Below are 27,989 nucleotides of genomic sequence, written 5' to 3' on the forward strand. Positions count from 1 at the left end.
TCACTTCAAATTCCCCATTGAGGTTATGCGCCATATTGCCAGTCTCCTCCATCTCACCAAACATCGAGCATGCACCGGTTATAGAGGAGATATATTTAAATATTTACAGTGAGCTGTGAGCCGAAACACAACACCATGGAGGCCGTCAAAGCCTTTAACAACGAGGTTTGTGTGGAACAAGTGGAAAAAAATCCCGAACAGTTCGCGTTTCTGTTGTCTAACTCAGATTTTCAGAAGCTAGTTAGCTAACGTTAGCAACGGGGTAGTAAAGAGGGAGATGAGGGTTGTATCGCAGAAGGCCGCACACTATAATTACCTACTCTGTTATTCATTTGTAATACACCGTCATGTGTACAAATGTGAATAGGATATTGTTCTTACGCTACACCCCATTTGGGTGAAAATCTCTTAATATTAATTTTGGGAAGGCAGATGCTAAAAGCTACAAACTAGCTGCATGCTAGCGAAACAACGCCAGTTACGTGATAACTTGTTGTGTTAACTAATATTAAATATAATAAAACACCTGTTCACTAACTTTTCTGTAAATTTGACATTGTATTTTGTTCATATTTGCATTTATTAATGCTATGCTAAATGAATTATATTATACGTCCAAATGTTTTCTAAATAAGTTTAGCTATAATATGGCTCATTGCTAAAACAAGCACTGCTTTATAGACACCGACGTCCGTTTGCTATCCATTCTCCAGAAACTACAGAAAATGTATTGTCTCTGAGTTAATTTTGTGATAAGGTTAACTTGTAGATTAATCTGCAGGAGAGTGCTTGGTCACAGTTGGTTAATGGCAAAATATGAAGTTTTCCCCTTTTGTGACATTGTGTGTTCTCTTATGTTTCAGCTGTACACATTGACTGAGTACAAGCCACCCATCTCTAAGGCCAAGATGACTCAGATCACCAAGTCAGGAATCAAGGCCATAAAAGTAAGTATATTAATGGATGAGACAGGTAACTAATGAATAAAGCAAACTTCACTGAAGCAAATTGTTGTCCACTTATTAAATCCTACCCTTTATGTTTGCCACGCCAGTGTTTCCCCACCCTGGTCCTCAAGGCACATTGTCTTACATGTTTTAGAGGTTTCCCTTCTTTAATGTGCCTGATTCAACTGATTGCAGTACAACAAACACCTGGTAATCAGTCATCTATTGAAATCAGCTGGACTGAAGCAAGGAAATACCTAAAACATGCAGGGCAGTGGGCCTTGCGGACCAGGGTTGGGAAACACTGAACTAAGCAATCAACTTATATAGATCCAAAATTAATTCTGAATTAAAAATAACCTCTAATTTCAAGATTTAATTCTTTAAATCACATTTATTATAGGGAATATTTTCTGTTAGATAACAAAAGATTTCTTAAAAGTCCAGCTTCCAAGTATTGAAATAAAAAATAAAATATTATGTGTACTGTGGTAGTGCATCATAATGGACCGATTTGTCTTTTGGAATTTCTTGGTACTTTTACCCATGTGTAATATCTAGTCGTCAAATCCTATTGGTGGCACACAGTAAGAGCTGCTTTCTATGTCGACTCATAATTGTCAACAATTTCGCAAAAGATGCTTGGATGCAATATTTAGTAGAGCATCATTTTCCCTTGGGATCTATTAAGGTGTAAGAACATATTTTGATTTCCATACCTGATAGAGAGTTTGGTAACTGAGATGCTAATGCACACATCAATTGGAGAGGACATCTATTAAACCTTTAAAACATTTTATTAATGAAAATACCAACAGAAATATTGCAGCTGTATGTTTTACTGACATCATAGAGTGGTACCTCAAATCTGAGCTTATAGCTCCCGAAACTGTACAGACACAATTACAGAAAAAAAAAAATAAAAATACAGCTTGACAGGGATGTTTGGGTAAGTTTCTGCAAGCATTTGTAGCTTTAGCTGTAGTTTAGTTTTAGGCCTATTTTGTAGAGGTTTAAAAGAGTTTGAAAAGATTTGTTCAGTTTATACTAAACTCACTAAGAAAAGCAAAACTTGTATCTCACCTCAGTACTGGTTTTATAGAACATCTATTGGATGTAGAACTGTTCAGTCTAGCTTTGACCTGCCACAGTATTTTAGAATTGGAGTTAAAGCCAATCAATAGTTCTTTGGCTCTTCAAAGGCAGTAAAATAGCTCTTCAACCAGGAGCCGAATTAGAAGCTGCAAAATTTCTATTAGGTTCAGTGTTGTCTTATTTACTTGTGTAACTCCTACTGGGTTTGGTAGCATATCGTAATGGTAATCACTTATGATAAAATTGCTATGTAACTTGCACACATAAAATGTACAAGTTGTGAACATTATGCCGTAATAGTAATTGCTAAAATGTACCTGGCCAGAGATGGCCACTACACTTTTTTATTTTTGAAGATACTCGTGTGTTCCAGTCGTGCTACCCTGAAAGTATTACACAAGTACTATTTCATCTGTGAAATCAATTAGCCTGCCTAATTTTTTTTATAGATCTCTTATTGTGGTGAAAATATGATCTTACTTTTCATATGAGGCTTATGCAACAGTTGCCATCTTTGTCTCTTGAGTTTTTGTGGGATATTTTAAACTATTGCTTTTTGTCAATAGTTTTCTGTATATTGTCGCCAACACTGATGTGACCAATGTTATTTTTCTTGGTTTACTTGTTTTTTAATGGTTGGCTTAAGATTCTTTTGGGATGAATACTAACTCTGGCATTTTTGAGGGAAAGTATATTTTGTGCCATTAAAATCAAACTTGCACATACAGGACTGTGAAAAGTAATGGGCACAATTACAGATTCTTTCTGTTTTTGCCATTTCAGGTCATCGAATACATTTTAATACCAGACAAGGATAACTTGTAGCATTACAAAAATCAGTTTTCAATACATGATTTCTTTTATTGAAAGAAGTCATGTTAAAAATACTTAATCTAAGCCAACTTGTTTCTTTGTGAACTGGTTGGTAAATCGGGATATACCTGTCGCTTAATTTATTTGGAAAGCTCTTTATTCTACTTCCCAATCCCAGCCCTGATTACTGCAAGATCTGTAGTATCAATAATAGCTTAAATAGAAACTGGCTGATAATATGAAGTAAGCTAAAAGGACTCAAAAAGCAGCAGGTTATGTGATCTAAAAATATTTTTAAATAAAGAAATCGGATGAGAACCAATGTTGTTGACATCTGTGAATCAGACACGGGAATATGCCTTGGTTTGTAAATACTTGCATAACTTTGTAAATCCAGGGGTTTTTTGTGTGTGTTTTTCTTAAATTCTACTCCTTAAGTTATGTCAAAGATAAATCTAAGCAAATGTAGTGCAGTTTTTTTTAATTATTTTCTGCTTTTTATCCTATTTTTTTTTAACAAGAAAAGCAAGCTTCTGAGGGGGAAAAAATATTCTTTATGGATATGAAGAATTTTATTATTAGATCATAATGTATGGATTTTCAATGGAGCCTGTTTTATTAAAAATTACATCCTTTCAGAATTTTAAGCAACAGTTAATAAAAATTATAATATTACCCTGGTTGCAGAATGTGAATCTCATACTAATATCTGTGTTTGCATGTGTCCTAGAAAGTGAGTGTTAGTGTGAACCATTTTCTAAATAACCAGAGTGGTTTGCTCTTTCTAGCTGTACTCCATATGACATGTCAAGGGAGAAAAGGGATGTTATCACACATTACGTTTCTAAAGAGGCAGCAGACTAATGAATAGAACATTAATACAGGCAGTTTCAATTAACTAACTCCATTGGTTTCATGTTTGGGCTGTCCTGGTGCTCATTTGTATTGAGGAAAAAAACTTCTGGCTCAGCCAGTAACTTAATACATGCAACAACAGCTAAGCATAGCAAAACTCAGTCTGTCAGCAGCATTTTAAAGGCAGGACTGAACTAACTGGGATGCAGGAGAGTCTGAACTTACTGGAAAGTTCAGAACATTGTGATTTTTTGAAGCAGAGTTCAAAGTAAATATTTGACTTGCTGAAGTAAGATCAAATAGTTTTGCCAATTTGTTAATTGAAGTCATCATGCAGCTCAATAAGTTGTTATATATTATTATCTATATTTATTATTTTGCACATTAAGGTCTTGTCTTGAGCTGAAACTGGGAAATCTTTCGGAAAGTAGATCTGTGCTTTCGATCTTTTTAAAATTTATTTTAATTCCTATAAAGTTTTCTTTTGGTAGTTTGTCTCTGTGGCTGGTTTCCTGGATGCTGGTCTAGCTGTAGGCTATTGCAGAAGAAGACTGATCAGGAGTTCCTGACCCATGGGCTTATTTAATCTTAATATTAACACTAACTGCTGAACTTATTAGAATTATTATTTTTTTAAGTGCAATGTTTTTTTCATTAATAAAATCTTGGAGATGCACCAATCAGTCTTTTCCTAGTTGATACCAATTTCTATACGGATCGTACGACTCCAACCTCTGGCCAATAGATTGATGCATTTCTATAAAAATGTGAACAAATGTTTCTTGTGGTTTGTTATTCTACATTCATTAATTTACAACAGGACACCAGCCATCAACTGATCCTTACTTTCTTTGCAATCTATAATGGCACTTTTGCCTCTAGCAGATCTGTTGTTTTTGGTGTTCCTTTGCTCTGTGTTGCCTGTGAATAACTCCTGTTTCCCCTTCCCTCAGCAGCTCTCCCAGCTCCCCCAAAGCACTGAAAGTGAAGCAGGAGGATGGGGTGGAGAGAGTTACAAAGAGATAAGAGAGTCCCTAACCAGCTTAGGTAGGAGTATGGGTTGTTATACAAGGAGGATGATAGAAGTCTAAAATCACTTGATCTTAATTTGCTCCCACACACCAGGGGAGGCAGAGTTTGGGCTGCCGTGCGTCAGTGGATGCTGAGCTGATAATTGGTTGAAGCTGAATACAATATCTTGGATACTGTCTTCAGTAACTGTATGAAGGCAGCAGTTGTTTTGGTGTGATTAATTCACTGGTGCGTTTTTGTTGTAAGGTTATATTGATTATGCTTGGCGCAATCATTTGCTTGTGTTAAGGCTGCTTTACAATGTCAAATTCCAGACTTTTAGGTTAATGGACATGCAGGTTGTATAGCTGAGTAAACATTAAACACAGTTACCTGGGAGGCACTGCATTTATTTACTGGGCGTGACAGAGCATAGTATTGAGAATATTATTAAAGTTTCTGTGTTGTAGTAAATATTAGGAAAGCATTTTATTGTATGCATTGGAGCATGATAATCATTTGCAGTGAGAACCATTCTCTTCCTCTGCCATGAATCTGATGGAGGGTAGTTGTTTTTGGTGTGTATTCAAATACAACTTATTAGAAGAAATGTAAAAGGAGAGGCTTTTTTGTCTTTTGAACTCTGGAACTGCTGTCGAAGTTGAGCTCAGCTTAGTATCATTTGGATTTTTGTCTCATTTGTTGATTGCTTTTTGATCAGCGGAAGTTGATCATGAAATAATCGATCAAATGCTATAAAGAGATTACCATCTGCTGCCTTTTTATTTTTAATTACAATGTGTGCTTCAAATTATTCTTAATTTTTTGTTGTAGTTGGCATTTCGTACACTAACAGGTTTAGATACATTTTTGAATAAGTGAAACATTTTAAGTTCTTATTTCTGTTATATGTGATGATTATGGCTTCCAGCTAATGAAAAACTAGTAGTAGAAAATTACAGCATTACATAGGAGTATTAAAAAAGGAAATTTTGCCCCTGAAATTCTTGTTTTGGAACATATTAAAAAGTTTGGAGGAGATGTTCACAAGAGATGTGGCTGGAGTAAAGATCCGTCACACAGATGTCGAGATGTATACCTCTGTTGCAGTCCTTATCTGCACTGCAGGACCAGAAGCTAAGTGGAAATAGGACTGGACTGTTTCTCAAAATCCTGTTGGCATATAAAAATAAAGTTTGAAATTCATTTGGAAATCGAGGGATCAAAGCCTGGAGGAACAGAGGAAAGAGACTAAATACAAGTTACTTTCACTACAGTATGATGGTTCCACAACAATGTCATGTGCTGGTGTTGGTCCTCCTTGCTTTTATCAAGTCCATAGGCAGTGCAGTCACCTACCAGGACCTTCTAAATGATAACTGACCATTTTTATTAGGATACTGATTTCAATTTTAAGCAGGATTTGTCACTCACTGCCACTGGCAAAAGTAGCAATGCCTAGTTTAATCGCCATTTCCAATCAAAATCAATCAAATTTTATTTGTATAGCACATTTCAGCAGCAAGGCATTTCAAAGTGCTTTACATCATATCAGACACAAAAACACAATGCAACATAGAATCAACAATCAAAACACAACATTAAGTCAGGTTCCGTCATTAAATTAGTAATTGATTACGTTTCAAATACAACTAAACAAGTGGGTTTTTAGTCGAGATTTAAAGGAAGTCAGTGTTTCAGCTGTTTTACAGTTTTCTGGAAGTTTGTTCCAGATTTGTGGTGCATAGATGCTGAATGCTGCTTCCCCTCGTTTGGTTCTGGTTCTGGGGATGCAGAGCAGATCAGAACCAGAAGACCTGAGAGATCTGGAAGGTTGATGCAACAGCAGCAGATCTTTAATGTATTGTGGTGCTAAACCGTTCAGGGATTTGTAAACAAGCAACAGTATTTTAAACTCTTTTCTTTGAGCTATAGGGAGCCAGTGGAGGGACTTTAAAACTGGTGTTATGTGCTCTATCTTCCTGGTTTTAGTGAGAACGCGAGCAGCAGCATTCTGGATCAGCTGCAGCTGTTTTATTGATTTGTTGGACAGACCTGTGAAGACGCTGTTGCAATAATCAATGCGACTGAAGATGAACGCATTTCCAGGGTTTCCCTCAGAAAACTTGCAAAGTCGGGGCACAGAGGCCGTCCACCGGAGGTTCACCTTGTTTTTGTATTAAAGATGTTAAGTAGACAGGAAATGTAAAAATATTACTGGGTAATTATATGTTACTGGAAAACATCTCCAGTGAAATGCTCTCTAAATCCATAATTAGTCTTAAAAACAACTAATCAAAAATTACAATTAAATGAGCATCAATGATTTGCACTTCTGTTTAATCCAAATTAAGACAGCGGCTCCATCAGGCCCTGCGCTTCCGAGCTTGTGATTGGTTAGCTGTCTGGCCTGAACTAAACTTCCTATAAATTCTATGAAGAGGAAGAAAACAGCAGATGCAGATAGGATAAAGGCCTCTATCAAATCAACCTGGTCTCCCCTAACACCTCAGCAGAGACTCCACACCACACATTATTGATGAAGCTTTTCAATCAAAATAAGGGCTAACCAAATATTGAGTATCTATGTTGTACAGCACAAGGCATATTGTTTAGTTTCAGATATTGCACCTTATTTAAAATGTAAAACAACATTTTGTTTTTTATATTAGCTATAAGCCACATCAAAATTTACAGAAATCCCTTCTTGGCTTTTATTTCTCTCTGAGTAATGATTCTATATAGTGCAACTTTGACTTTTTAAGTTGTATTATTGAAATAAATTAACTTTTTGTTGTTTTTTTCATTCTCTGTGCTGTGAAGTTATATTTCACATTTTCTCATGTTTCCATTCATTGCTGTTTTTATTTTTCAAGTAGCTCGCCACAGAAACAGATGTTGCAGTTATTCATAAAATGAAAGTCATGCTCTTCAAAAGACACTGGATAAGAGAAATGGATAATTTTGATAAAGCTGCACAATATCAGGAAAACATCCAGTTGTAATGCAATCACCAAATAATGATGTAGTGATATCCATTACACTCAACTCATAAGTCTTTTCTTTCTTTTCTTCATCACACTTTTCCTCCATTCTCTGAGCTTTAGCATTTCACCCATTGAAAAGATACATCAATCTAGAATTTGAAGGCAGTAAAAGTTTGCCCATCCATTTTATTTTATTTCCATGTATGGGATTTGAAACCTATTCGCTTTCCAAATCCAGTATAGAAGCAATTCTTAGAGATTCTTTACACATATATATTGAGATTACTAGGGTGATTTAATATGTATTGCAGCTCTAATTTGTTTTAATTCTGTAGGATTAAAATCTAAATTTAGTGTTGATTTGATGGTTATTTTCCACATAACTGTACTTTTGTCAAAAGGGAATTACATTTTTGAATTCAATTTTTCTCCACAGAGAGACACGGAGCAGTTAGTATCTCCTGTACAGTAGATGACAACTTCAGCTTTGGTAAAAACAAACAACTTCAGATAATGCAAAGACCAGGGTGTATATCTGTCAGCTTAAAACGATATTATCACGCTTTGCTGTTTAAATGCCGTTAAAAAGCAAAAGTATATTATATATTTGCTTACATAAAATATTTGGATCGATATAGATTATATGTAATGAAAAGCATGTGCTGAAATACAGGATGTAGTTTGATTAATCTAATTTTGCTCCGAATATAAATCATTACAAAATTCATGGTCATTTCTTAAGAGAGAAAATGTCAAATACAGGGAAAAATATTAGACCTTATCTGACAAAGTTGCTGTCTGAAAAATATCAGTGATTAAAATGTGTGATATAGCAATCACTTCAACTGTTTGAAGCATTTTTATACCATTTCAGAAAATGTTCATATTACATTTTGAAGGTGAGATAGATTAAATATGTCAGGGATCTGCTATTTTTGACCTCCGTCTGAGTTGACTTCAGTTGTTATTCCTATTTTCCAAACTGAGCTTATTAAAGGGTTAGTTGGCTGCAGGTGGGATACTAACTGCTCACAACCTCTCAACAGCCCTTCTTTAAGAGAATTATCTTATAAAATATTTTGAAGTTGTCCTGAATGGCGGGGATCTTCAGAACATAAATAACTGCAGCATTCACTCAGTTTTCTTTATTGAAAGCTGCCAGATCTTCTGCTCAGATGGCAAACAAATGCAGCAACTTCCATTGCTGTTACCTCAAATGCATTTTGCTGACTTTATGTTGCTTTTCTTTACCTGGCAATAGTTCAGAAATTACCCAATATATCTTGAATATTTTTTACATGGATTGAAGCTCATAAATGTGGTTTGTCAACTGTAAAAGACAAGCTGGTTCGAGAGACCAGACCTCCTCTTCTATTTTTCCTGTTGTGAAATTTACATAAACAGCATCAGCAAAACAAGTTAAAAACTCATTACATTCTCCACGTTTCCCATGTTGTTGTATAAAAGCACAAAAAAATAAGATAAGCGATGAAGTTCATAGTTATTCCCTTTATGTACAGTTTACTTGTGAATACGCCAATCTCAAAGTAACTTAGTGCAGACCACAGAAGTCATCAGTTGATGTCTTCTGTGGTCTCTTGTCCTTCATTTAATGGCTCAGTGTTTTAATATACTCAGTTTTTTAGGCTCCTGCACTGCAAAAGGAACCCGTTTCTTTTTTTATGATGCTCATTTGTGCTAAATCTCTTTAAACAGGACATTTGATATTAGAGCTACAATATATTGGAAGTAAATAGCCACTGTGAAATCAATATGTGCAATATTCATTTTGCAAAGGACTGTTTGGACTGAAAACATTGTTGGCTAATATATTAAATTTGTTATGAACTTGCATTTTACATCCTAATTTAATAATTAGCTATTTGGACATAGTCTAGCAGTAGCAGATGTTCGTACTGGACACAAATAACATTGCCCAAAATGCTATAGGTCACTGAGTTTAGGATGCACATATGAGAAAGAGCTGAAAGAAGAAAATATATATTGTAAAGGATATTGTTATTGCTCAAAATTTACTTACGATACAAAATAGCAAGGCGTTTTATTTTCACAAACTGAAAACCACGTCTTGAACTAGCCTTGTTTGAAAAACACACACTGCAATAGCCATTTTGCTGAACATATGATTATTCTGTATTTATACCATCTGTAGGAAATCAGGTGTGTTGGTTCATTAATCTGCAAAAACATTTAATATTTTGCATAAGGGAAAATATTAACTGTTGCATAGTTTTGCAACATGCAATTGATACGTATGAGTAACAGTTCCAGACTCAGTACTCAAATGCATTGATGATACCTAGGAATTTGAATGTTTAGAAAATCACAGATAATAATATTTTGTATTATTCAGTCAGAAGATAAAGCGCTAAGATGAATACTCGTACAGTTTACTAGTATTACAGTGCACACAATAAAAATTGTATAGCGTAGCAGTTACTGAAAGATAATGAGATCTATAAAAGTCTGAATAAAGGAACTATATTTTCGAGGTTACAAAGTGATAATATTTGTTTTTAGAAATTCAATCCAATTTAATGGGAATTACAGTATATTGTCTTTCTTAATTAGAGTGTGATTAACATTATTATTACATACCACAAAACATAAAATGTGAGGTGTCACAAAATTAAACAGCTGTACTTAGTTAGCATTTAGCACTATAAAGGAAAGCTGTCGCCTATTTTGAGCTGACATAAATCTTTACACTGTCATAGAAACTGTTTATTTTTAGAATTTTCTTTTCATTTTTTCTAACCAAGCGTGTCACGAACTAAAAAGAAAAATGAAACCTTATTACTAATCTATAAAAGAGGCTTGATATTTGATAGCAATTTTTTCTATCAACATGGAAAAAAAGATATTAGTGGCAGACTTTTTTTCTTTTCCCCAAACTGCTCTTAATTCATTTCTAAAAGGATCTCTGGAAGAGTTTAACAATTTTTTAACATCTTAGGAACCTCTTCTACAAATGAATTCTTACAATATTAAAACCAGCAACTTGATATATCTAAAACGAAATGTAATACAGTTCATAAGGAGTAAATTGAAGTATGTATTATTCTACTATATTAACCAAAGCAAACTTGTTGAAACTGAAGATCAGGTTTTTCTGGCCAATACTGATTTCTGGGTTTTGTTGGTCTGCCTTGTTGATTATAGTTTTGGCTTACTACAGGTTCTTTGAATAAGTCAGAAAATTATAATTCATTCTGTTGGTTCTGTGTTTAATTCATAAATGGTAGGAATGATTAGTTTTGATGCATTGAATAGGTAAGGAAAAGTAATTTTGTGTATTTTACTTGCTGGTCCCTGATCAGAACTGTCTGAGGGAAAATGTTCTCTGATTCTGATCTGACTCTTTCTGATGCGTTTGTATTGCGTTCACATATCAGTACTGACAGAAAAAGGGAGACAGTTGATAGACTATCACCCCAGTGTAACTGAGAATGGTGCACACACATTTGGGTCTAAGCATTGATATAAAATGTGACAAAATATGTGTGATTAGGGGGAGCAATGATGCAGAATAACAGTCCTGCAATATTTTATTGGTTTGATCTTTACAGTAAGAGTTAGCTTTTGAAGATGGATCAGTCCTTTTGTGGTATTTACTGTGAGAGAACAGCTGTGGTGACTTGTTATGCATCTGTGCAAAGTTATGTAACATGAGTGGATTAATATGGCACAGCAGGTATTGACATGAAAATATACGAGTATCTACTAAATAGAAAATGTTATGTGTTAATAACTGACTATAATTTTTGCATTTCTTCTATATTCGATTTTATTTGGAGAGGGTCAGACAACTTCTGTTTTTGTTTCTACAAATATTCAAATAGCTGATATCTTCCTCTCAGTCAAACTTGTATCTCTATGTCTTCTATGAAGCCATGAAGTAACCATAGTTTGAGTGAAGCTAATAAGTTTCTCTTCTGTTCTTGAATTTCTTTAGATTGGTGCATATGTTGCTTCTTTGCATCTTTTAGCCTACTTTATGTTGTTAACATATATTTCAGATTTCTTTATTCTATTGGTCAGAAATCAGGTCCGGGCTCAGCTAGTGAAATTGAACTAAGCTTAATCTTAGTCAGCTAATGGTTTAACAATGGCAATTGATAGATTAATAAACTTATAAATAATAGTTATTTTGTGTCTTTTCTGAATTGTTTTATGTATTACTATGAACAGCCTGAGCACGTTTTACAAACTTGAGTGTTACTGAGCTCAATGTTGAAAACCAAACATCTATGATTGTTATTAAATGCTTCTCTTCTAGACAAAACTCCTGTCAACTGTTTGCCTTTTACAGGGTGTTGAAAATGTAACAAAAACACAGGCTGTTGTATAAAACTCCAGAAATTATTTTGGAATTATTTTCCTGAAATGGTATTTCAGAGCTCTTTAGTTAGAAATCTTACTTAACTTAATTCTTTAACATTTTCTGTATTAACCTTTTAGTCATTTATTCCCTTAGTGGCTGAAAATATTTAGTTTTTCATTATAAAAATCTAAACTCCAGCTTTAACATTGGAGGAAATGACGCTTTTATTTAGAAAATGCAAATTATATTGCATGAATAAAAGTTTTGTAACTTAAAACTCAGCACTAATTTTAGGGCCTCTAAAGGTTCCTGAAGTCTTTTATTTAATTATCAGAATTTAATATCTTAAAAAGTAGTTTTATCCTACCCTAACCTTGACCAAACTGTAATGCGCCAAATTATGAGCAGCAAAAAAAGAAAAGAAAAAAAAGACCACAAATCATAGGATTAGCACAGGTGATTGCACTGCAGCAGTTGCAGGACAGATCTCTTTCTCTCCACATTATTCTGTTGCATGACCTCAGCCCAAACCTGGAGTCCACCTTAAGTCAAGATCTAAAAACTGTTGCACCAAAGATGGATTTAAAAAATAAATAAAATTAACACAGACACAAATATTTCTTATTGTCCATTTAACAGCTGGATTAACTAACACTATATAGTTGAAAATCTTTGTTCAGTTCTATTGTCTTAGTGGTTCTTGTGGTGGTGCGAGTTTATTGAACTCCAGAACAGTGACAGAACTTATGATTCTCTTTTAATAATGCTAAGATTAAGTGTTTCAGCATGAATATTGTTGCCAGGACAATAGACATAGACTATTTTTTGCTACTAAAAATAAAGCATCAGACAGTCAGAGCTCACCTTATGATGCACTCTTTGATTTAGTTAGGTGGTAAATTTCCATAAATTTCTGGTCTAAAAAAAAGGGCTATCCTTCTTCTTTTCTATATTGTTTCCTGTAATTTAACTTTTGAATATGAGCTGCCACATGTTTGGATTTTTACTATGCATTTTTTTTCCTCTGTGTTTGTCACAGATTAAATATTATAAAAAATATCAGATTAAGGAAAAAAGAAATTCTGCAGAAATTTATAATAGTCTTTTAGACTCCTCTTTAAAATATTTCTACTGAATTCCAATGGTGTCTCGAGAAAAGTTTTTTTTTTTTTATGTTCGCAACAATTAATATTTTAGAGGGCATAAAATTATCTTACATTATGCACTACCTACTGCTTCATCACTGGACACTGCATTTATGGAAGTATGCAATAAATGCAGAGAATTTACATCATATACTGCAATTATTTTTAAATAGATCTTTATGGTTTCTTAAATTTAACCAACTTCCAACTTGCAGAAAAGCTGCCAGTAATTAGTTTTTCTGGACCTCTGATCCAACCAATAAAATTTGTTTTTGAATCAGTCTCTTTACCCGCTTAAGTCCAGTCTGTCTAACAGCTCCCGACTGGTAAATTGTTGTTAAAAACATGAAAAAAATTACAGTACATTACAGCAGCTAACTCCCACAGCCAGCATGGAGGTTTTTATAAAAACCTGCTGAATGACTTTTAAAAGATTATTTCTAAGCTCTGAATTGTTATGCAAGTCATAAATTGAGAAATATTATGAAATAGCTTTTTTGAACCAACAACCAATTACAATAAAATGAAAAAAAAAAAAACAACTGATTCTCTGAGGGCTACACTCTTTTCAGAATATTTAATTTAAAGCCTTTAAGAATATTAGAAAAAATATTAAAACCTGCTTATATAACCATCACTTTTATATGCATACACAGTAAGGTGTTTTTCTGTATCCCTTTTAAAGCGATAATTTTGTAATGTTTCCTCCCGCTGTGGTAGAATTTTTTTTTATATCATGTGAGGGAAAATAATAATAATAGACCTTCATTAAAAATACCAGTTGTTTTGTGAGTGTTAATTTGGAGCAGGAGCTGGCACATTTTGCACCATTTTCAATGAACATGAAATGCTTGAAATAAATGCCTTTAGTTTGTTTAACAAATTATTATATTAAACTTGTCAAGTTATTGTTCAAAGTGGGTTTTTATTTTAAGGACCAGGGGATGCAAACTTTTTACTGATCACATTAACTTCATGCTGTCTACAGTCGGGGGTTGTGTGCTTTTAGGCGGTGATTGGGACTAGTTAAAGTAAATACCTTTGCTTATGTTTGTGCTTTAGGATCAAGCCTTCTAATTCATCCGATATTTGTTTACATTCATACAAACATAAAACAATTTTAGTTTACTTTAGTTTGTCTCTGCAGATCGTCACGTAGTTCCAGATACCGCTCACTGTGGTGAAGCATTTTGGTGCTGCATCAAATGATGGGGAAAAAAGATTTTGGAAGAAAGGTTGCATTCAGTGATTTAATCACTAATAGGATGTTTCAGATTCTTGCCAGGTCTTTAATTTACTTATTTTGATTTAGGCTTTAAAATATCTTAAAACACACCTAAGATTTCTATACCTGGTCTTTAATTTGTGTGTCTATTTCTATACCCACTGAGAGAACCGTTTTTCTAGGTTTTAATTATTATAATTTTTTTAAATGAGCTGCCAGATTTGTAGATCTGGTTTTGCAGTCTTAGATTTTATTCAATAACAGCCAAGAAGCCTAACACTCCATGAAGCCAGACAGTAAACTAGCCTGTCTGTTGTAATGTGATTTTGGATTTTCCTTTTGGCCTGATGTGTGTTAAGGCAGTTTAAATACAAAATATTTACTTCTGACGCTTCATGGAAGAATGAATTTTTATGGAAGCTTGGCTTGAAAATAAATATTTCATTAAAATTCTAAGAAAAAAAAAATATTGTTGCTGGTTGTTATAGAGGGCCTGTTAAAGTGTCAAAGAATGCTTTGAAGTTAGGCAACCTATGTGGAAAAGCACTGGAGTTAAAGGCCTCCTGAAAAAACAAGTTAACAAAGTTGTGCCTGACATCTAACTTATAAAGTAAAGAAAATAATTTATTTATTGAATAATTCTTTGCAATTTATTGAGATCTTCAATTTAAATCATAATGATCGTAGATAGGTGTAGGTCCTAAATTTTGTGAAATGTGGCAAAACCCTGTAGATTGCTTTTTTAGTTATTGGCCACTTTCTAATATTACTTGGCTGCTCTATTTTGTTGAGTGTTGAAAATCGAAGTTCAATTTGGTGACAAAACTCTTGTGATTATTTATGAAATGCTGATCCAGACAGGAAGATTATGTGTTCACAATAAAAGAGAAATGTGAGCCGATTTAGGAGGATTGATCCATGACAGGCTTTAAAATTTTGTATTTACATGCTCACAACAGTTTTGTTTTATGGCTAGTAAAGAAAGAAATGGCATTAAAGTAGTTTTAATAAAAATGAATAATTATGTTTCATAGTAACAGAATAGTTAGATTTTTTTTTTTAATGATAAAATATAAAGTAAAATAGAATGACGTCAGATTTTAATGGTTGTAAGATTTTGCTTTTGTTGTTGGTAGAAGACTGCAAGTCACTTTTCACTCCAGTGCTAGACTGGCATGTTTGTTTTGGATGTATTTAACCAGAATGTACTGTGATGTAGTCCGCTTACTGCTTTTGGAGCAATCTCTAGTCTGCTTGGCATTCGCACATGCATTCAAACCACACCAGGGTTCAATTGTGCATTCACACCTTCCTAAACAAACTGGACTTTCAAACAAATTAGAGTTTGATTAAAGCAAACTAAACTGAGCTGGTGTGAATGCACTCTTAGTCTAATTAAGGGTGAAGGACTGAATCTGCTCCTCAACTTGTTTTTAAAACCTTCACAAATTGATAGTCATGCAGGTATTTGATAATTTAAAAAAAAATAAAAAATTGTGAGGTATGCCATTAAAATAAGCATCAATTGTTGCGGCGTTTTAAAATCATTTAACATTAAGATTTAGGTAAAAATATCTTACATTTTGAAAACTGAGTTTACTGGAATTTTTAATCATCCAATTTACTTCAGTTCTTCAGTTTCACTATGGCTCCATCTACAGGCTGATAGCAGGATTTACAATTGGTAGCTCTGGCAGCCGGCATTAAACATCAGTACTAAGATGATACACGGAGTAAAAGTTTTGAATATACACTTCAGTGACGTTATTAAGTATAAAATGGAGAAATTTAGATTGGTAGATATCACTGGCACCCATAAAGTGATACAACATTCATGGTAACTCCATGTTACTGTAACAGTTAGTGTAATGGCTAAAGCTGGGACTAAGCTTCCTGTTAGTGATTGTGTTTCTGTAAGAATTGAGATTTAGGAGATACCTGCTTTAACTGACTGTATATCCTGATGTATTACTGACATATTCAACGTGTACAGACACAGACATGTTCTGATGTGAACTCATCTGAATTAACTGACTTAAGTTGAATCATTTTTCAATCTTTATGTTAGTTGCTGCAGTGAATATGACAGTCGTTAAAACTAAAAATAAACAATTCATGGTTGATGTAAAAAATATTCACAGACCTGTGGATAAAAGATTACTGACCCCCTTTTAAATAAATAGCCTGATTTATCTAATTACACAAACAAAATACTATGTAAAAGAAGGTGTCACATGTGACATATTCATATTAAGCATAAACCTCACATGTTCTGTAACGGCCAGATTTTTAACTGCACGTCTAATCCTGTCAAAAAATTCTCCCATCTAAGCAGTGGATCTCTACAGCTCCTCTAAAGTTAAAACTTGTCAGCTGCCTTTTCTTTTTATCTATATTATGGCTTTTCTGATTAATGCTCTCTGTATCTGACACTTAAGATTAGGTGAATGGGCATTTATTGATAGACAGTGCAGTTTGTTTTTCATTTTCAGATGATAGATTGAACCTTTCTCTGTGAGATCCTCAATGCTTGGAATGTTTCATATGTTTTTGTAATTCATGTCTTTGAATGTGAATCACAATCTAAAATGGTCTTGGATTGTGATATTTTTTTGTTGTTTTACAAACTGCAACTTAAATTTTTTTGCTTTTATGTGCTTATCAGATTATCTAACAGAGCAGAACAGAACCAATGTTCATCACATTGTGCTACAAACTGTTTTCTGTTTTTTTTTTGTCTTTTTATTGGATTTGTCCCAAAAAAAGACACAAGCTCATATCGCAACCCACAAAGAATTATGTTTAGCTGTTTGGTCTGTTTTGCTTTTTATAAATGACATTCTTTCACAGTGGAGCTGTACCTTCTCTTTAAAATATATTGCCATTCCAATAACCATGTGTGCAATAGTTTATGACTAGTAGATTTATTGGCTGGCAATAATAAACTCAGCCTGTTTAAAGGCGTCTCCCTGCAATAGATTCCGACATTTGAGTCAATGACCAATATACTCCAGTTCAGAGTGCTGGTAGCTCTTTGAGAGAGTGAGAAATCTGTGGATTTGCATCAACTGATGTATTATGGACAATAATCAGCAATGATGATGCTAGCGCATTATTTTTCTTGCATCATCCCAGAAGTTTCCAGTTCAACTTTTGGGCATTTTGTTGTTTGGAGTTTGCATGTTTCTATGTTTCCTCATGATACTTTCAAATAGATAATAGGGAACTCTCCAAATAAATAACCAGTTACAATGACCTAATTGATTAGTTAATGTTCTACATATTTTTTCCTAAATAAAATGTTTTTTTTTTTTTGTTTTTTTTTGTTCATTTCTCAGATTTTCATCTGGCTGAGCTTCTGCATCCGCCTCCGGCTTTAGGTTGATGTGGCTGTAAATACAGCTGTTAAATTCAATGAAAATATTTTCTTTTTTCTTTCAGTTCTACAAGCATGTTGTTCAGAGTGTAGAGAAGTTCATTCAGAAGGTAAGTTCAATTATTAATTGGAATCTGTCCGTTATGTTTGCAAATGTAGACATCTTTGTAAAGATTTTTTTGTGTGTGTGTGTGTATTTCGGCTAATTTATGAAGTAACTTTGGATGGAATAATTCAAAATCATGTTTTATTTTTAGTAAACAGCCTTTGCATTCTATTTTGAAACGGTGGCCATATTTTCTTTTTAATCTTCACCATTTGCAGAAAGTGTGTAGAACATTTATGTTTTCTTCTTATTTGTAATTAGTGTTTTTAAATTGGTTTCAATTTATATTCCTGAATTATCATTTGACAAAGAATTCATAAAAATCTTTATTTTTAATAGTGAATTTGTGTTTTTCTCGCAGTGCAAGCCAGAATACAAAGTCCCTGGGTTGTATGTCATCGACTCCATAGTCAGACAATCCCGCCACCAGTTTGGGACAGAGAAGGATGTTTTTGCTCCACGGTTCAGCAAGAACATCATCACAACGTTCCAATACCTTTATCGCTGCCCTCCAGATGACAAGGTCAGAAAATTTTTGATAGTCTTCTGGTTGTTCAGCTTTGTTGCCCTTCCATTTCTCTGGTTTGTAGTGATGTTATTGGACTTCATGTTACATGTTAAATTGGAATTAAATAAACCGGTTTCTGCTGTTTATTTAATTCCAATTTAATTGGTCTAGCTTAATTTTGAAATGGAACAAACCCTCAAGGACAGAAAGTATAGTCCTGTTTTGTTTTGAAGCTTTACTCACTGTGTATACTGTTATGTTGCTGTCATCTACCTTTTTTTCCAGAGTAAGATAGTGCGAGTCCTGAATCTGTGGCAGAAGAATGCTGTCTTCAAGAGCGACATCATCCAGCCTCTGTTGGACATGGCTGCGGGAATTCCCCCTCCCAGTACGACGCCTGTCCTGCCCAGCAGCGCTGCGGCGAACAATAACACTACACCTGGTAAGTAAAAGCACATACGGGTAGCATAAAAACACACATCAGATAACTTCTGACACCAGTGTTTACCCTTCTCAGTCTATTCAGGCACCCCAGCTACGCCCGCCACTCCAGCAAATATTGTCCAAGGTCTGCCAGACTGGGCCTCCCAGATCACAAACACAGATACTGTTGCTGCTGTTGCACAAATCCTGCAAAGTCCCCAGGGACAACAGGTGAGTGGATATAGACTACTTGTTTCAATTGTAAATTGCTTTTGTGTAGCAGTGGACTGCTGTGTTCTGTAAAAGTTTGCCGTTTGACTCAAGTGTATCTCTGCTCTGGATAATTGTGGGAAAACAAATTAGAATACAGAGAAATGTTTGTGTTTCCAAATTTGATTTCTTACTCTATTGTCTAAAAGTTTTCCATTTATTTATTTGTGTTTGCCCACCAAAATCCATCTGTCCAGTTTTCAGAGTCTGTATTTAAAGCTAGACTATTGGAGGAATATCAACCATGAATAAAAAACTTTGGTATTTATGCTTTTAAAATTGCACAGAAAGGTCAGAAAAATATAGAAGTTGATTGTATTTCATTCTTTCATCTCTTCCTTTAGTGATAAAAAGTATATCTTTCTTAAAGTAAGAGAGGGCATAGAAGAAAGTGACATGTAAAGGCATTACGCTCAAATGTATATAGATTTGCATTTTACAAGTTGCAGTTAATGCAATGTGTCATGTTCTGTGCATTATGCCACAGCTTCAGCAACTGGTCCAGAGTCTGCAGATGCAGCAGCAGAAGCCCCAGCCTTCCCTGCTGCAGGCCTTGGATGCTGGCCTGGTGGTCCAATTACAAGCTTTGACAGCTCAGCTCACTGCTGCCGCTACAGCAAACAGCCTCAACCCCCTGGAGCAAAGGGTCTCCTCTTTTAATAAGGTAAAGCTGCAGCCAGCAACTATTGATGTCTTCTTTTGAGTTTGCCAAGTGTTGTTAATGCGATTACTGGATTTTGTTACAGAAACTGTTGGGTCCTTTTGACTTTGGAAACGATTCAGAACGCAGTGAGGAATCTAAAAAGGATTCCTCATCTTCTCAGCTGTAAGTTCAGAGTGCTTTATTCTTTTGATTTTCATTCAGTCAGTTGCATGTTAGGTCTATGCATTAAATGAAGCTGCTGATCATTTCCAGGCCCATGGTGTCTGAGCCTATTAACAGCTCACTATTTCATCAACTGGCTGAGCAACTCCAACAACAAAACCTAGAGCAGTTTCAGAAGCAGCTGCTAGAGCACCAGCAGAAGGTAAATCACAGTCAGAGACTACTAATCTCAAGGAAGGGGATTCTTTATTCCTTTATATAAGTGCATTTAAGTAAATCAAAACATAATTTAAAAATTAACTTATATCGTTGATACAAAAGCCTGAATTATACTTTTGTTTCATCACTCTGAAGTCCTGCGGATCACCAAAATAAAAAATTTTTTGTTGGCAAATTTTTGTCCAGTCTTTGACTTACTGTTGAATAATAAAAAAATAACTGGGAGAAGTAAGGCCTGATTACTTTGTCAGATAATGCCAGGTTGGTTTGGATGTGCTTGTTTCTCTTAACAAATCAAGTCATCATTTGAAAAACGCATTTTATATTTAATCTGGTTGTCTTTGTCTAATACTGAAATTAGTTTGATTTGAAGCATTTGTGAAAGACAAGAAAAAAAATTGAAAAGATAAAAATACTTTTTTCACATCAATGTTCATGAACTAAGGTTTGCTGAAATAAATGTTTCGATATCGTTCTAATTTGAGATGCACTTGTCTATGACAAGTGCCGAAAAATGGTTCATTTCTGTTCACTATCTTCTTAGAAAGTTGTGTGAAACTAATGCTGTTGCTTCCTGTAGGCCATGAACATAGAAGGGCAGGATTCCATCTTTGGGCAGGAAAACTCTGTGGCAACTGCTCAGAGCAGCGCTCAGTCTCAGCTTCCTGAGCCAGAAAATAAAATGGACGACTCCATAGACAACCAACAGCAGGTATTTGGTATAACAGCAGCCTGAACTGTTGAGTTACGGCTCATTATACTTGCTACTTTAATCGTAAAAAATTTGCTGACTTCCCAAGGACATGGATCTAGATGAGGGCCCCGAGGGAATGGAGGAGGAGATCTTTGAAGCAGAGGAGAAGACTTTAAGCACACGTTCTCAGACACGCTCAAGGTCACGTTCCAGGTAAGCCAGTTTTTTATTCCGCCTGCTGTACTTGTGCTTTTTCTTCTTGTTCAAAGGCTAGAGCAGGGATCTGCAACCTGTGGCTCCTGAGTTGTGTGTGGTCCCTTTGGCGAGACGAAACATTTGACAAGACATATATCTTGAATTGAAATATCAGTGATTGAAAAACTGGCAAAAAATATTTAAAAGTTCAAGTTCCTGTAGAAGCTCTACATGCAATTTCAGTCAACTTTCCTGGATAGTGACATTAATGGTACACAGAATGATTTGTAGGTTTTAAGCTGCATCCTGTTTTTTTATAGTCTTGCAACTCATAAATATGGACAGTTTCTTTCAGGAAAAGGTTTCCATTCTCTTTTTGTATACGTTGCATTTTTTTTCTTTTTTTTTTTTTTTCTAGAATTTAAAAATGGAAAGAAAATAATATTTTGTCAAGCATTAATCAAATTTTACATGGTAGGTGTTTTCAATAGTTGATGAGTAGTGTAAGTTCTGCTACAAGATCATTTTCAAGTATTTTTGTTTCGCCTTGCCCTAGATCCCCTAAACGTAGAAGATCCAGGTCCCGCTCCGGTTCACGGAAACGTAAACATCGCAAGCGATCGCGCTCCCGCTCCAGAGATCGCAAGAGGAAGTCGTCACGTTCTTACTCCAGTGAAAGACGAGCACGGGAACGAGAGAAGGAACGGCAGAAGAAAGGATTACCCCCCATACGATCCAAGACTCTTAGTGGTAAATATAAGGTACTTTGGGTTGTTGGTGAACTCTGTAATTGTATTTCTTACCTTATGTTGTTGTTTTTCACTTTGTTTGTGCCTAGTGTGTAGCACTACACTGTGGGTGGGACAGGTGGATAAAAAGGCCACTCAGCAAGACCTCACTAATCTGTTTGAAGAGTTTGGCCAGATTGAGTCCATCAACGTAAGTAGAGGCTCTGGTTGCCCCTAAAATGTAATTCTTTTATGTCTGAAATTTGTCCAGTAAAACGTCTCTTAATGGTCTAACTGTTGTATTTTGCTTGAACACATTTGTTATTTTTCCCACCAGTCACACAAGTCTGTCAGTATTCTGTGGTGTTTATTTGTTCAAAATGTTACTTCATGTCTTATACAGAGGGTTTCTGCATATAAGTTCTAAGTCTTGAATTTAAATATCTCACCTGAAAGTCTTAAATTATTTTTTATTTAGCTTTCTTGAGAAATGCAAATTCTTTCATTGGGTTTGTTGTAGACAAATTATTCTGTCTGAAGAATTTAGAGATTACTTTACAATTTGACAGTACTACAAATTCACATTCTTATGTTTTAATTAAATAATTAAGTTAGCTTTCCTAAGTTATTTTTTGTAATTTATGTAAGTCTTAAGTGTAAACCACAAGGATCTTTTACAAGTGTAAAGCAATGCATGTAACATAATGTCTGTCTGCAGATGATCCCACCCAGAGGCTGCGCCTACATTTGTATGGTTCACAGACAGGATGCGTACCGCGCCCTTCAGAAGCTCAGCACTGGCTCCTTTAAAATCGGCTCCAAGATCATCAAGGTTCCCATTTCCTTTATAATTTGATTTGTTGTGAACTCAATTGTTTTAATGCTTTCATCTAATTTAATCTCACTGTTGACCTCTAGTGGTGACAGCATACCTTTATATAGGTGCATCCTTTCATGCTGGAAGACAATTGTTTGCAAAAGGTTGTTTTGACCTTTCTGCGTCCTTGTCTTTCAGATTGCTTGGGCTCTGAACAAAGGTGTAAAACAAGAGTACAAGCAGTTTTGGGATGCAGACCTGGGTGTCACCTACATACCATGGGAGAAGGTCAAATTGGATGACCTGGACGGCTTTGCTGAAGGGGGGATTATTGATCAAGAAACTGTCAACGATGGTAAAAACATCTTGCTTAATTGATCTAGAAACCTGATTTATTGATTCACTTGCAGTTCTTATTCAAGTGGAAGTAGTAGAAAGTCACAATCACCCTGACAGAAAATATCTGGAATTTTATTAAACTAGGAATTTTGTTTTATACCTTGGTCACCTGTAAAACTACTGCAACAATCATCCCTAGTTTCTTTAAAAAGTGTTTTTCATTACAGATAGAATGTCTTCTAAAACACATTGAATACTTGAATTTTAGGTGAAGTAAAGTAGGTAAAGTAATCTTTAATTACTTTGTTTTTGTCTGTGACTGCAGAGTGGGAAACAACCAAGACTTCTGAACCAGCCAAGGAAATTGCAAGCCAGGCGGTTAGCACTGAGGCCACAGTGGTATCTAATACCCAAACCGAGACCTACAACCAGCAGGTCACTATGATGCCTGTACAGGTGAGAGGAGCTTTGACTGGAAGGCCAATATAGCATAATTATACAGGAGTGGAAACTGAATGATAAAGATTTGCAGTGCCTTACAAAAGCCTCCAGAACCCTTCATGTTTTTCTCATTTCACCTCTTCAAATATTTGCAAAAACAAACTTTAATGTATTTTGATGATATTTCATCTGATCATCTGACCAAAATCCCTCTTGCCTTACAATTAGAAATCTGAAAAGGTTGTTATGCATTCAGCCTCATTTCATCTGAATAAATAAAATCAAAATAAACCAGTTCAGAATTCTCCTGATAAGTAACTAGAGTAGTAAATCAATCTGGGTGTAACAGTGTCCAGTGCTCAGAGGTTTTTTAGAGAACATTAGTCAATAAACATCATCATGAAGATCAAGGAACACGGAAGAAAAATCAGAAATAAGTCTATGCAGAAGTTTAAAACAAGTGTAGCTCACAAAACAACATCTTAAGTTTTTGAAGTGTATCATAGCTTCCATTTTCAGATGACAATCATTTGAAAATGGACAAGTTTGAACAATAGCAAGCCTTTGGGAATTTGGCCTTCCACCTAAACTTACTAAGCTGGACAGAGTAGAGGATTTCTCATAGAAATTACCAAGAGGTTAATGATGAAAAAAAAAAATTATTCTGCTCCATAAATCTCACCTTTATGGAAGAAATTCAAGTAGAAAACCTTTGCTTATTAAGTGGTATTGGATCTCCTATTTAAAGTTTTCTACAAGCCATATAGAACACAGCAAATATGCAAAAAATATTTCTCAAGTTAGGAAAAAACACTTTTTTGTCACTTTGTGTCTTTAAAAAGCAGCAAATAGGGGAAAACTAACACTATACAACAACACAGAATCCTCAGCATGAAATATAAATCTGATAAAATACATCAAAGTTTGTAGTTGTAATGTGAGAAAATTCTGAGTATGAATGTTCAAACTTAGCCTGTTTTTTTTGTGCATGTCAAAATATATAATCTGAAATGTAGCTCTTCTGTTAATTAATGATTTTTATCTAAATTTAAATTTAGCTGCCAGTGGCCCAAGCAGTTCCTGGTGCCATGGGTTTGGTGCCTCCATCGTTTCCTGTCACAATGGGCATACCTCCACCAGGCTACGGACCACCGCCACCATTTTTAAGACCAGGCTTCAATGCCTCCCAGCCTCCACCAGGTAATCAACACAAATTTATAATTAAAACTTGACTTCCAAAAATCTATGAGCTTACACTGATTTTTTTCTCTACCGTGTTCTAGGGTTTATGCCGGCACCACATACAGCAGGAATAGCCTCTGTTACCACATGTGAGTTGTTTTCCTTACATTTTTTCTTAGCCATTCATAATGATTTATAGTGTATTTTTACATTTTGAAATGATGGTTTTTCTTTTGTTTCTTTTTTCTACCTTTTGTAGCTCTGGTGCAGCCGTCAGTGGCCTCCAACCAAGATGCTGTGATGCCTCCAACTAGCACCATTCCTGGCAGCTTCTTGCCATCGGCCATCTCAGGAGCCGGGGTTTTTAACCCTGTGGGAGTCCAAACTCAGCAGGCCAACGATAAAATTCCACCGTCTGCAGAGGGCATGGATGCTGCTGCAGAGCTCACACTACAAGGTGAGGTAGTTTTGTTTTTGTTCTAGAAAGGTCTATGTTAGTAATTCTTCTATTCTATAATAGAGATGTGCCAATCAGAGAGAGTCTATTTTTATTGCCTTTGATTGAAAGATTAAATGCTGAAAATTTTGATTCAATTAAATGCATCTGACCATTCAGTCAGAAAAATGCATCATCCAACAACACATACTTTGGTACAAGCTTTGTTGATTTAATAGCTGAGAAAAAGAAAATGCAAGGTCACAACTGAAAGTAAACCAGAAAAGGGCAGAAAAAGTCTGATCAGTTCATCTGAAGATTTTAGTATTTGACTCTGAAGACTTAACATTTCTGTCTATAACTTGTTTTTATTTGCAGGCATGCAGAATGCAGTCCGCAGTGGAATGGGTCTCCTTGGAATGCACCCCTCGGCTTCACTACCCCATCCACTACATCAGACGGGTCTGAGTGCTCCACGAATGCCCGGCTTGTTGCCGCTAGACGTACGACCCAACCTCCTTCAACCTGGGGCAGCTGCCCGTTTCCCCCTCCTCATGCAGCAGGGACCCCCTCAACAAGCATCCGGCCTCCTTGACAATTCCCTTCATGCCCGTCCCAGGGCGCCTTTCCCTCAGATGGACCCATTCAACAGAGCCCCCAACCTCTCCAACGAAAATATCTCTAAAACGGAAGACGAGTCCTCTGGAGCGGATGAGGGCAAAGATCAAGACTACCGCTTCCCTCCAATGGAAAAGCCCAGCACAGGCCTCCTGCCGACCCCTCCGCCAGAGCATAGGGAGCCACTTGGAGGTGGTGGGGGGGGTCCAGGAGGAGGGAGACCTCCGTTGCTTCAGACCCCTGGAACTCAGCCACCAAGGTCCAGCTTAGTGGGGCGTCTGCAGGCTCTGGCAGGATTCACTCCTGATAACCGCTGGAACCAAGGCAAAGGGGACTTTGATGAGCGAGACAGCATGCGAGGAGGACCGCAGCCCCCAGGTGGTCCAAAAGGTTTCCAGGATGAGCGGCCTCCCTCTGGTCCAAACTTCCCCAACCGCTTTGATAATCGACCTGGCGTTACAGGGGGACCAACAGGTGTAAATGCTGGGTCTGTTGGGGGGCCACAGCCCTGGAACAGAGGAGGTGGACCCACACCACCTTTCAACAGTGAACATCATAAAGACCTAGATGATCGAAGACGTCCATGGGAGAGGCAAAGAGACCGAGATGAACGGGATTTTGACTTCAGGAGAGACGTGAACGGTAATCGGCACCACCGCGAGAGAGAACGGGAGCGCGACAGAGATCGGGACAGGGACCGAGGCCGAGACCGCCCCAGGGAGTCTGACCGCGACAGAGACCATGAGAAAGAGAAAGAGCGTGGAGGCTGGACGCCTATCCTCCCACTACCTACACCGCTTCTTCCCACTCCTCCCATTAATCCCAACATGGCTCTTAATCAAGGGAAACTTCTTGCTCCTCTTAAGTTAAACCCCCAGGTCTCATCAGTTTTCCAGTCTCATGGTCAGGCCAAACCTGCTCTACTGAGTCAGCCGCCCCTTCAGCTTCAGATTAGGTCTCCACCCCCATCACTGAACCCCCCACCTGTTTCTGAGACGAAGGAGGAAGCCCAAGTTCCTGCTGCAGCACTTGAGGCGAAGTCCCCCCCCTCTGCTGGGTCACCCTGCCACTCTTCTGATGGCCAGACTCCGAGCACATCAACCGAACCCCCCTCTCAGTTTGAGCCATCCCACTCAGACACCCCTCCACAAATGAAATCACCACCTCAGCCCATTGCCAAAGCAACCCCAGAGACCACCGCCTCCCCAGACGGCGAGAGGCCATGCCATGACTCACCTCTAGGCTTCTCTCAAGCCAACAACACCCATCAAGATGGCCGACACACTGCAGAGAAGCAGGAGGAGCCACAAGAGGATGAGAAAGGGGCACTAGAGAGAGCCCCCATTCCTGAACCCTTGTGGCTTAACGGACCGGGTCAGCACAGTGTCAGTATGGCCGACCTCACACCAGAGTCCTCCCCTGAGCCTGAGTCCACTTCGAGCCCCGCCTGTCATTATTTGCAGCTTCAAAGCGAACCGGAGCTGCGGCAGGAGAAAATGTCGTCTCCTAAGGACCTAAACAATGAACAGAGTGAGCCCCAGGAGGACGCTCCCAGTCAGCCAGTGGTAGACACTGTCACAGACACTGAGGGGACATAATCATCACTCAGTAGGTAAAAGATCATTTTGTAAAGTTGTCTCTTCTCTGTACTCATGTCAGAAAACTACTACCACAGCACGGGACATGGCGAATATTGACTCACACCAGTTGTTGTCCAATAAGCAACGACAAAAGATTTTATCCCTGACAAATACCGGTGTACTTAATATAGATGGCTTATCAGGTGATTTATTGATAGATTTTGTTTGTATTTTATTTCCTTATTCCTTTTTTTCAGTTGTAAAACCACACCACCCTTTTTAACTAATATAAGATTGGTAAGTTTTATTCAATTGCCTGCCAAAATGTTTCACTTGTATATTGGGAAATTTAGCTTTGACCTTCCTATGGAAGACAGTGGGAAATCCCGGTTGTTCAACAATGGATTGACTGCAGAATATGAGATACTTGAAAACAGCAGCTGCTCGCCCAATCTGTCTCCTCCACTGTTAAATGGATGCTGCAAAGTTTTAAAACAAATGCTTTTATGTTGTTTTATGAAGATTCCTGTGTCTTAGCAGAAGAAATTGCCTACATAAAATCGAAGCGCTTTTATTTGAGGAAAATAATGATTTTTACTTTGAATTTTAAAAAATCTGTTTTACTTCCTAAATTTGAGAACGGTCTGTAATTTGTTTCAAATAATTCATTGACATCAGATAAATCACGCAGTAGTGTGGAGAAAAAAAGCAAATAAACAAAGCGATATTCTGATGTGGGGGTTCATATTGTTCTAGTTTGAAATAAACCTGCTCTTTCTCTCTAAAACACATGCTTTAGCACTGTTTT

The 27,989-nt window shown here is 36.4% G+C and overlaps 2 protein-coding genes across 4 annotated transcripts in view; both read left to right on the plus strand.

Annotated features, from left to right (window-relative positions):
- Nucleotides 1-11: 11 nt before the first annotated feature.
- Nucleotides 12-27,968, plus strand: scaf8 (SR-related CTD-associated factor 8). 3 transcript variants are annotated; one of them, XM_044143817.1, is made up of 20 exons: nucleotides 12-165; nucleotides 864-947; nucleotides 17,865-17,909; nucleotides 18,267-18,428; nucleotides 18,699-18,855; nucleotides 18,931-19,067; nucleotides 19,594-19,770; nucleotides 19,853-19,932; nucleotides 20,023-20,134; nucleotides 20,732-20,863; nucleotides 20,952-21,058; nucleotides 21,597-21,790; nucleotides 21,879-21,979; nucleotides 22,487-22,600; nucleotides 22,784-22,940; nucleotides 23,250-23,380; nucleotides 24,424-24,565; nucleotides 24,649-24,696; nucleotides 24,807-25,004; nucleotides 25,362-27,968. In XM_044143817.1, exons 1-20 carry the CDS (start codon nucleotides 136-138, stop codon nucleotides 27,197-27,199), a joined length of 4,146 nt encoding a protein of 1,381 aa, XP_043999752.1. In that variant the 5' UTR covers nucleotides 12-135; the 3' UTR covers nucleotides 27,200-27,968. The 3 variants fall into 3 exon arrangements, with proteins under 3 accessions (XP_043999752.1, XP_043999755.1, XP_043999756.1); XM_044143820.1 differs by lacking the exon at nucleotides 12-165 and adding an exon at nucleotides 4,664-4,757 and having other exon boundaries at nucleotides 881-947; XM_044143821.1 differs by lacking the exon at nucleotides 12-165 and adding an exon at nucleotides 4,667-4,757 and having other exon boundaries at nucleotides 894-947.
- tiam2a (TIAM Rac1 associated GEF 2a) overlaps nucleotides 27,195-27,989 on the plus strand; it is a 99,863-nt gene continuing 99,068 nt past the window's right edge. The window contains exon 1 of the mRNA XM_044143815.1: nucleotides 27,195-27,213. The gene's annotated coding sequence lies outside the window, so the exon portion shown is untranslated. The remainder of the gene's footprint in view (nucleotides 27,214-27,989) is intronic.

Source organism: Gambusia affinis, linkage group LG16 (genome assembly GCF_019740435.1).
Source record: "Gambusia affinis linkage group LG16, SWU_Gaff_1.0, whole genome shotgun sequence".
NCBI classification, from domain to species: domain Eukaryota; kingdom Metazoa; phylum Chordata; class Actinopteri; order Cyprinodontiformes; family Poeciliidae; genus Gambusia; species Gambusia affinis.